Raw genomic sequence first — 11093 nt, forward strand, 5'->3', positions numbered from 1 at the left:
AATTGTACCGATCGGCTGTCAGCTTATGTGCCCTTTGCGTCTTTGTTTGTTTTCGAAAGCTCTTACCGTTTACTATAAACTTACACTCACTGAACAAAGGTATTGCAGCATCGCTTTCAATACAAATTCTCTATCGCTAAACAGGAATATATCGACAGTTGAACATTCATCCAATATTCTGTCGATTTCACATTACGTAATAGATGACAATGTTCCTCACATGATATAATTATGACCCGACTAATCAATTGGATGGAAGGTGTCACTTGTGAAGGTGACATCATGTGTGTTTTCCAGGCCCAGATTGGTGGAAAGACGAAAGTCCGTGTGCACGCAAATAAGAAGAAGTTAAATCCGCAAAATGCATGTCTAGATGCCTTTAGAATGGTCGCCAAATGGTTTACTTGAAACCAATTAAACCATTTTGCGACCAATTAGTCCATTTTCGGGACGAACGGTTCATCGTTTCTGTTTTCAAACGTATTTCCATCATTTCGCCATTGTAATTACTGGAATACACACCTAAAGCACAATAGAAATCTTTCATTCCATTGATTAGGCTAATTTTAATAGTTTCATACAAAGAGCCTTACACACAGTTGTCATATTCTATGTTTCTGCGATCTTGCAATACCTTATAGTATGTGTACATTCTTATGCCTTTGTTCTAGATATATTTTCTAAAGCTTAATGTACAAATATTGACTGCCTCGGGGCATAGTCATGGTTTTGAGATCACCGCGGGCCTATAATTTTAACCATGACCTGAATAAAAAGCAGTCAATATTTGTTTTATATACCAAATCTTAAGATTCTTGTCATCTGTTTGGTTAAAAGCATCGATATTGGGAAGAGAAATTAATAGTTTCAATGCAAACGGCACACAGATTACAATCTGCGATTTCTGCGTAATTATAACGCGTGAAAACATTTACGCGTGCGAGTGCGTAATAACGCGCAGTTTGATCGTGACGCACGTGACCGGTCCATAGTTCATTTCCGTGGACCGGTCCATAGTTCATTTTGCGGGAACAGTTAATACGAATACTGCACTTTCAACCAATCAGATGACAGGAATCTATATATGAGGTATATAATATATATTATATATTTCTTATGAATGTTACATTCGAATGTCTTAATTTTTAGTATAAGTTTTTTTACTTACATTTATTTCTTCGACCCGTCCATTTCTTCGACTCCATTCGCTCTTCAATGCCTCACGAAACTGAAATGAATGTGCAAATCCCAGAGAAAGGCGTTTTACCAACAAAACAAAAATGAAACGAATTCGGAATCCAATACAAACATTATGACGAACAACTAAAATATATTGTATATTTAACATACTGATTTTGCACGGAATATTCAATATGCTTTCATTTTGTTTGTTTGTTTGTGTGCTTCTTTATTAATTTTGATTATTTCATGCAATGTGTAGTCAAGTGTAATTTGAACCGATTAGCAGCATTTGTATGATTTGTAAAATTGATCATAAGTTAAGTTAGAAGAATTTTTGACTTCAAAACTACTTAAAATTTATATGAATATTTTATAATCATAAGAACACTCAACATATTAATAGATTGTAGTTATTATCGTTAGTTTTTAGCTTAAACGCATGACGGATGACGGTTGTCTCCGTATGCTTTAAAGAGAATGTGTATGAAAATACCTAGACTGTTTCGGTGTGTGACAATAATTCTAAGATTGTTCTCATAAAGACTTGTCAAGGGAATTGAGAAATTTTATGGATAACAGCTAACGTACCTCTGAATTAACATAGCAGGTGATGAAAACCAGATAGATCCCCTATTTTGAACAGAAAATAATATCGGCATATATGTAAATAGTAAACAAACAGTAATGCATAACATATAATACTGCTACGGAAGAAGATCTAAGTAAAAGGCTAAGAGCGGTTGAGGAAGCGCATGACAACTGCAAGCATGGACAAAGCTGGAAGCTAATTATTGAAATAACTGGAAGGAAAGCATCAGTGAAAGGTCAGCTGAAGGGAGACACACAGAATGAAAGGATTAACAACTGGTTCACCCACTTCAAAGATCTCCTAGGTACCCCTCCAGAAATAGATGGAGAAGATGAGGATATTGTACCGGTGGCCAAGGATCTAAACATCAATGTGGCACCATTTAGTCAGGAGGAATATGCAAAGGCAAAGACTACACTGGTAGAAGGCAAGAGTTGCGGAGAGGATGGTATACCACCAGAGGTACTGAAAAGATGTGATCTGGATGGCATAGCTCTGGAGTTTTGCAATAATGCACTGATTAAAGGAAGCAAGCCTGACCAGTGGTCTATTCTCAACATAGTACCAATTCCTAAGTCAGGAGATCTTAGTCAAGCAGGGAACTATCGAGGGATTAGCTTAAGCTCAGTTGTTGCCAAGATATTCAACAAAATGATACTCAACAGGATCAGACCTGAAGTAGACAAAGTTCTTAGGATCAACCAGAATGGCTTCAGGGTTGGCCGAACAACAGTAAGCCACATACTGGCCCTAAGGAGGATCATAGAAGGAGTGAAGGCTAAAAACCTGCCTGCAATAATAACCTTCATAGACTTCAGGAAAGCCTTTGATACCATTCATAGAGGAAAGATGCTGCAAATTCTCAAGGCCTATGGAATCCCTAATCAACTTGTGGAAGGCATAGCAAGAATGTATGAAAACACCAAGGCAAAAGTAGTTTCACCAGATGGAGAAACGGAACCGTTTGATATACTTGCTGGTGTACTGCAAGGAGACACCCTTGCCCCATACCTCTTTGTGGTTGTATTGGACTATGCATTGAGAGAGGCAGTTGAAGGCAGAGAAGAGCAGCTTGGATTCCGGCTGGAGAAGAGAAGAAGCAGACGGATCGGACCTGAAGTGCTAACAGATTTAGACTTTGCAGACGACATAGCCCTGTTGTCTGAGGAAATCCACCAAGCACAAGAGCTACTGCAAAGGCTTCAAACACTAAGTTCATGTCTTTCAACCACAATCGACAGATATCTATCCAGACAAACAATGGCACCAACCTAGAAGATGTGAGCGACTTCAAGTATCTGGGTGCATGGATGGCTAGCACGGAAAAAGATGTAAAAACACGCAAAGCAGCTGCATGGAGAGCATGTAACAGCCTGAACAAAATCGGGAGGTCAACTCTCCCAAAGAAATTCAAGATCCGTTTGTTTGCTGCTACCGTCGAATCCGTTCTAACCTATGGATGTGAAGCATGGACTATGTCTCCCAGACTATTTAAAGAACTTTATGGTTGCTACACAAGAATGCTTAGAACAGTATACAACATCAATTGGAAGCAGCACATCACGAACAAAGAACTGTATGGTGACCTACCGAAACTTTCACCGATCAGAGATCAGAGAGAAAGGACACGTTTCGCTGGGCACGCGTACAGAAGCAAAAATGAACCTGTATCTAAGCTGATCCATTGGACACCAAAACATGGAAGCAGAAAACCTGGTAGACCCCCTCTAACATACGTGGATGTATTGAAACAGGACACTGGACTGGATGTTATGGATTTGGGAACGGCCATGCAGGACAGAAGGGTTTTTGCGTGCTGTTGTAGTTCGAGGACACCACTCATCTTAAGCAAGTAAGCAATGCATAACAAATATGCCAAGGCCTAAGTAGAACTGTGTAGAGAACCAGGACTCGACCGCCATCTTGATACAGGCATGGAGCAAAAATTGGGGGTATTCGGTTTCCCTCGGAATGCGCTCGAGGCATTCGTTGTCATGCAAGCGCGACATGGATGATGGGCGCATTTGAGAGACGCACTTGATGCGACATGCACGCGAGTACCAAGACGCTTCAGATGAGACGCAGAATTGTTTTCGCTCGTCTCCGCGTACCGTCGGCAAGGACCCGAATACCCCCAATTTTCTCCCCATAGCTGACGGCTCGATTGTACGTGGCTGTATAGGGAGTCCCGGTTCTCCTTCTCTAATTCTGTGAGTAGAACAGAGTATTTAATTCGCATTCATATTTAGGCAAAAATCCGATGAACATTTCATGTTTGTACTATTTTTTAGCCAAGCAATGTTTTGTTAATAGCTATAATTTCCCATTTTACGAGGGCGCAATAAAATCCACAAGAAGAGAGTTGATACCCATTCCCACCCCTCCGTAGGCAAATGTGTAATAACAATTATGTCAGTGAGGCAGGGTTGATTACAAAACGAAATTCCATTCTTGTTTCAATGTTACATTCATTGGATACATGTACGATGTTTTATGAGGTTTGTCCCGTGATCTCAGTAGAGAGATTGCGATCCCCATACACCGTGCTTGTACGTCCGTCTATCTAGTATTCAAAATCACTCTGCTGTGACATAGCGAGGTCGCTTATATAGCCAGTATTGAATATTGTTCACGTACAATACGAATGCCCCGACAACGCAAAAAATTATCAATATATGTCTACGTTTTTCACAAGAAATGTTAAAGACGGCCAAGGACATTGAACGAAAGTCTAACTATTAATATGATCCATTTTGTTTTTTATGAAATCATTATAATAAAGCAACATATAGGTGTAAACATTGACCTCATTCTTACGTGCGGTTCATACGCGCATATTGTCCATTGAAATGTGTGAGATCGGCCGGATAAAAAAGAGGTTGCGATTTGCATATTTAATACAAACGTTCACTTGCAACGCCTGAAAGACGATAACATTGACAGTTTTGTTTTTTGGCAACTATAATATTCGGATAACTTTGAAATACAAACAATTTCAAGACTCATGTATGCCCTGGTTTATAGTATATATCCAAACCATGCAGAATGAAAGTAAACATGAGACCCGGGTACAAACCACAGACCATTACATATCCTGTTAATCGTGTAACCTTGATAATGCACATTATCATCCTGCGCTACGAACGGTCGATAGGCGCAAGAAGTATGGAACGTTCACACTCACCTGCAGGGAACTGAGTACATCAAACACGTACGCGACGATTACGTTGATGTTACTAAGGAGCCCAATCAGCCAAGTTCCTCCAACCATTGGAAGTAACAAGGCGGCACTTCGCAATCCAATTCTGTTGGGCAAACGTAACAAATTGACATTGGATAGGTGGAATTATGCTTTCAATAGTAATCGGACTAAAAAATTTACTTAAAGCCACATTAAAACATTTGCTGAGGAGAACGCCCTCGATTTTTTTTTAAATTCAGGTTTTTACACGATTGTAATGTACTTTAGTAAACAAAGATTCTCTGCAAAAATCAAGACTTTAGGTGCGGTAGTTTTGTCAAAATCCGAGAGTTTGAATAAACCGCCGGAACCGTCGTTTTATTATTACGATAGAAATATTAGTCGAACACGTATGCGATGTCAACACAGTATTACGTACACGGCGTGCGGGACACACACACACACGCCAGAGGATCATGCTATATTACAAACGCCGGAGTAACATGCATTGGCGCTAGTAGTAAATTTCAATTTTCTTTGCTTTACCTCACTTGTTCGGCTCAAAATTAAAAGGGGACATATCTGACAGTAAATGCTAACAATTTATTGAAAATGAATACTAATCTATTTTTAAAGAAATGTTATAATATGGCTTAAAGTTACATTTACACGTGTCATTATTATTTTACAAGTTAAAAACATACCTGATGGAGCGACTTCTATCCTTTTCATGCTTCTCTGCCGCTGCCATGGTTTTGTACACGATGACCACTAAGATTGCTAAATTTGTCTAAATAATAATAATAATAATACTAATAATAATCATAATAATAAATAATAATAACAACACTAATAATAATAATAATAGTAATACTAATAATAATATCTATTCAAAATCACTCTCCTGTGACGGAGAAAGGTCACTTATTTAACTAATATTGATGATTTTGCACGTACGAAATGCACGTGTGGACAACGTCGAAAATGCACACAATTTGTTAATATAAAAGAATAACAATATAATAAAGGATAATGATCATACGAAGGAAAGTTACTATATTCCTTTTTGTTTGTAAGAAATAATTATAATAAAGCAACAATAAGGGGTGAACGTTTGACTTCATTTATACGCGCGGTTCATCCGTACAGACTGTCCAGATGCGTGTTAGATCGGCCGTATACAAGAAGTTACATACGCCAGGAGTGTAAGCACGGCGGACGTTCATATGCTTAATATACCGAAATATTCGTGTGTTTTTGTTGTTGTTATTGTTTGTTTGTTTTTTGAGTTTTTTTGCAATGAAAATATTATTCGGGAAGCCGTAAAAAGCAACTATTTTTAAGTGGCACGTTTGTCTTGTTTTAAAATCAAATTCACGCCGAAGTAACAATATTAATATATAGAGACCGCCAGGGGAAAACTGTTTAGGCGCCTTCCATTTTACCAAATTTTGGTCACAAGAGGCCCGAACGCCGTATGCAAAATCTTTGGTTGAATTATGCAACCTCATGTTGATACATGGACACACGGATAAACGTACGTATTTAACACACGTACCGCGTACTGCGTATGGAACGTCGCAATCTCTATATTTAGTGAAAAACACGTACCGTCAGAAGGGCAACGACAGGAGCGATGAAGGCCCAGATAAACCGGCCTGTCAACCAACACCTATTGAACAACCAGAAAGAGGTATTCTGGATTATCAATTTTGGTTTACTAATAAATGATTCCGAAGAATTATACAAACATTGAACTCGTTTACTCCTAAATTCTAAGAACCACGCTATTTAAGCATTTGAGAACTCTGAGTATTTTAATGCATTAGAGTGTTGTATAATATGTTAGGATTAAATAATTAGCTTAAAAACATGGCTTCCGCTACTGATCGACCTGACACAAAAAGTGCGGATTCTGTGTTAATTGAGTGATGGAACTACATCTTGATCAACGTACACACATTTTCATCATTTCAAAGCATAAGCAGCACAGATTTGCATAAACTGCATTTGTCATTTACTTGTATAGGCTATGTACAATCCTAATGACATCCCTATGTGAAAATTGAAAGTTATAAAATGAATATGTACTGTTATTAAAACAAATTTATCACACGTAGACTCTACCTTTCTTTATCATACAATTGTTCTCTACCAATTGCAGCTGTAACGGTGGTCATTAACATAGGCATTCCTGTTAAGTTAAAATATAAAGTTATGTGTAAAAGATTCGACGAGCATTATGTGTGTTCTTTGAAGTAGACTTTCTTTTCAACTTTCCTGTTTGTATATTGCGTTATCCATCAGTGTAATGGTGATCACCGTCGGTGTATGTTGGCATGATACTGCCATCGCCAGTAACTAACCAATATTTAACAACAATAATGTATTTGTTTTTCCTCTATTGAGATTGCGTAGTGCTCTGGGTGGGTTCAAAATGTTTATTGTATGTCGATGTTTTTAGATCTTATTCTTACCCCAGCTAATAACGATGTAAGCAATTCTAAAATTTCTCTCGGTACCAAAAACGAGCACTATCATACGAAACAGATGTAAAGCTTCGACGAACATGCAGCAAAACACTGTTAAGAATATGTTATACCGCAATATGGTTACTGCAAGACAGACGATCTGTGGATGAAGTAAAGCACACACGTACTTGTAAACTATTTGACATCTGAAATTATTCGTTACTTAAAGTGCGTTTTGTAAAACAATTCTAAAGCTATACCTCATTCGATGTTGCTCCTTTACTTGCGAGAGTCAGAAAGTAGGCCAATACCATTGCAAACATCAAGTTGCCATGAATCAATGTTTTCTCTGTATCCAATGCTGTACGTTTCCTAGGTGAAGGTGAAACACAAAATGGAGAAAATGATAGAAACTTTTGTTAGTCCCAACAATTACGGTATGCCGAGAGAAGTGAGAAATGCCGTTTTAAAGAGTGGGTACTATTATAGGTAGGAGTTCCCCGCGTATCTCGTCCTTTTACGTGCAGAGAGAATGGAGGTGAGTGACCCCATTATGTGGGTCAAAAGAACTAGTCCCCAGTTCTTTGAGAGTATTTTGGTCTCTCACTTTTTAAGGACGCATATATAGGGGTGAGAGTGGCATATGTCAATAGAAATAGGGGGCGCTCTATCGACTAGTGGCATCAAAATAATGCTAAGACGTATGTTTAGCGCGTTCTGGAGACACGAATGGAATTTGACCACACAAGAATCATAGTAGTGCATCCTCTACAGGCCGAAATTCGTTGACTATTAATAAACTATTCTATATGTAGAAGCCTTGCAAAAAGGTTGGATTTGTTCATTGAAACACATGCATTTCTTATCTTAATTAGAATCCACCAACCACAATATTGCACAGATGACCAATCCAATTAACAATGCCATAATGGAAATGCTGACACCAACGCTAACCAACGTATCCACCACAGGCGAGTAATCAATGACCCCACCCTAAACGTTTGTGAAAAAAAAACATTTGCTGTGAATATTTTAATAAAGTGTGTAGAGCATTAAATGGTTGGTTTAATAAAGAACGTGGAGCTTATTTCTTAATCCGTTATTAATCAACTGCTATCACTAATTATTAATCAAATTTAATGGTAGAATGTAATTGGCCAATACATTACGGACTAACAGTGAATGTTGTCACAATTGACAACAGTCAATTTATTAATATTTCATACATTATAGCGATCGAACGAATTTTGCTCAACTGCCTTAATTAGACCGTTTCAAACAGATAAAAAACTCCTTCAATTCGCCGTAGAAGTGACGTAATAAGAGGATTATAGATTGAATACAATACCGATCTTTTCAACGTATATTAAAGGTGTGAGTGTTCAGCATGATATGAATATACTATAAAATTACGATCCAGATCGTTATCCCTGTTGTTTTACATCCGTACCGCGTGAACGTTGAAGTGCATGGCGATATATTAAAATATTGTATTCATCTATTGCTGTAGTAGTTAAACCTCTTATTGCGTCACTTCTATGGCGAATTCGCTATCGAGGTGACGTTATAATCGTATAAGGAACTATTCTGTGTACAGACAAATCCAACCCAACGAGCCAAGTCATGGTCAGAAGTCATTCGGCCATTACTGGGTCCTCGCGGCATCAAACTGGTGTTGTGCCTGCCCAGTTGGGTGGATTAAAGCCACTTAAAAATCGATGTATTGTGTTTTAAACTTTCATCATTCTATTGTATACGTATGACACGGGTGATGGACTCGACGGGGACCCAGCTATGGCTGCCATTGAGGTGTAAGAATGCGTGAAATTGGATTCGTCTCTACATTTTCTGTGATCGTTTATCACATACGGTTGAAAAAGTCTCAAGTGTTACCTTGGAAATCTCGAAAAGTACAGCAAAAGTTGTCAGGTGGTTAAATCCACAGGTCTGAAGTGTTCTTTCAGTCTCTTCCGCATAAGTAAACGAACCATCCCGCGACCACAGGCTATTAATATATTACAGAATAGAATGGTAATTTTGTTAGGCATAATTATGTTCGGTGAATAACTATGTAACATATTTCATCCAACTACAGATGTAAGTCATCTTCATCAATATTGCATTTCAATATGTACTGGGCGGGTTTGATGGAATGGTGAAAATCATTGTGGAAGGGAGTGAAGATGAATTTAGGAGTGATTTATGGATATGCAGTATCTCCTTTATAAACTTCATTTTTCGCTAATTATGTTTTACATATTATATAAGTTTGCCTGAACACTAATTGCCTAGTTACAGTGCCTTCATCAATCAACATTTTCAAGGCCTTTAAGTGGGCCCCGGGTCTCTCTAACACTCACAACGCATCGTAAGTGTAAACCCGTCTCAACTCTAGTATCTAGGCTTAAATAATAAGTTACGAACGGCGTATGCATCGTAGGTATTAGCGAAATTGGCCCACAGCCCCGCGTCCTCACATGCTAACCACGCTAACAGTGGTATGCACAATGGATTACGAAGGTGAACATTTATATTTAACACTGTTTTAATAATTCCAATACTTAAATTGTGGATCATCCTTAACACCCATTTATGAATAAATTTCACTTTGCTTTCAACTAGATCGGTGCCAAAAGGGAAATAGTATTCTGTGCATTCTCTAATAATTGAGATAATTGAGATGAAAATAACGTGTAAACATTAAACATCAAGCGTGCACTTACCAACAAATATTACTACAGGAGCCAGGCAGATTTATATACAGGGTGAGTAAAAAAAAAGGTGCAAATATCGATATTTATGTAAGAACCAAGTTGAGCGTTCTCATTATTGAAAGTTTCTATAAATGCCACACTCAATTGTCACCTTGTGAAAAAATGAAGCGAATCACAACTACCGTTTAATTTTTATGAGTCTTTTTGCTGCGATATCCAATTTCATTATTTTTCCACGATATACCAAGTATTTTGAATGAGAGTACACAATGCACGATAAAGGCACCAGTTAACTTTGATTTTTGCGTTATCTTAATTTGTGTGCATTTCATTTCGACATTTGAAAAACCCGACTACAAATGTGTATGTTTTTGATAGAGAATAAACATCTTTAAGGGGGTACTACACCCCTGGCCAATTTTTTGCCTATTTTTGCATTTTTCTCAAAAATTATAGCACATTGGTGACAAGTAAGATATGTATATTATAGGGGCAAGGACTACAACTACTGTGCTGAAAATTCAGCAATTCAAAGCAAGTAGTTATTGATTTATTGATCAAATATTGTTTTTCCCTAATTTTTGACTGTAACTCCACAACTGTTGTCTGTGCTGAAATAAAATTTCCAGTGCAGTAGTTGTAGTCCTTGCCCCTATAATATACATATATTACTTGTCCACAATGCGCTATAATTTGTGAGAAAAATGCAAAAAATAGGCACAAAATTGGGCAGGGGTGTAGTACCCCCTTAAAGTAAAGGTAACATGAAAATAACAACAAATAATGTTTCTTCTCCTTAAACATGACTAAGGGCAATAACACTTTGGGTGCTCCATTTTATTTCATTGCCTTAAAGGTTAAGAAAATGACAGTTGTTCCAAATCTTCCTTACACAGAGTGCGCTGACATTCAAATTTTAGATGTCTCTTGGACAAACATTTAAATTGGGTATCGCT

General features: G+C 37.8%; 1 protein-coding gene across 1 annotated transcript; it reads right to left on the bottom strand.

Annotated features, from left to right (window-relative positions):
* Positions 1-3973: 3973 nt before the first annotated feature.
* LOC140171898 (adhesion G-protein coupled receptor D1-like) lies at positions 3974-8372 on the bottom strand. Its single transcript, XM_072195243.1, has 8 exons — positions 8310-8372; positions 7684-7795; positions 7430-7583; positions 7080-7146; positions 6564-6624; positions 5657-5742; positions 4956-5076; positions 3974-3979 (listed from the first exon to the last, which is right to left on the bottom strand). Exons 1-8 carry the CDS (start codon positions 8348-8350, stop codon positions 3974-3976), a joined length of 648 nt encoding a protein of 215 aa, XP_072051344.1. The 5' UTR covers positions 8351-8372.
* Between the last annotated feature and the right edge of the window lie 2721 nt (positions 8373-11093).

Source organism: Amphiura filiformis, chromosome 2 (assembly GCF_039555335.1).
Source record: "Amphiura filiformis chromosome 2, Afil_fr2py, whole genome shotgun sequence".
Taxonomy (NCBI): Eukaryota; Metazoa; Echinodermata; class Ophiuroidea; order Amphilepidida; family Amphiuridae; genus Amphiura; species Amphiura filiformis.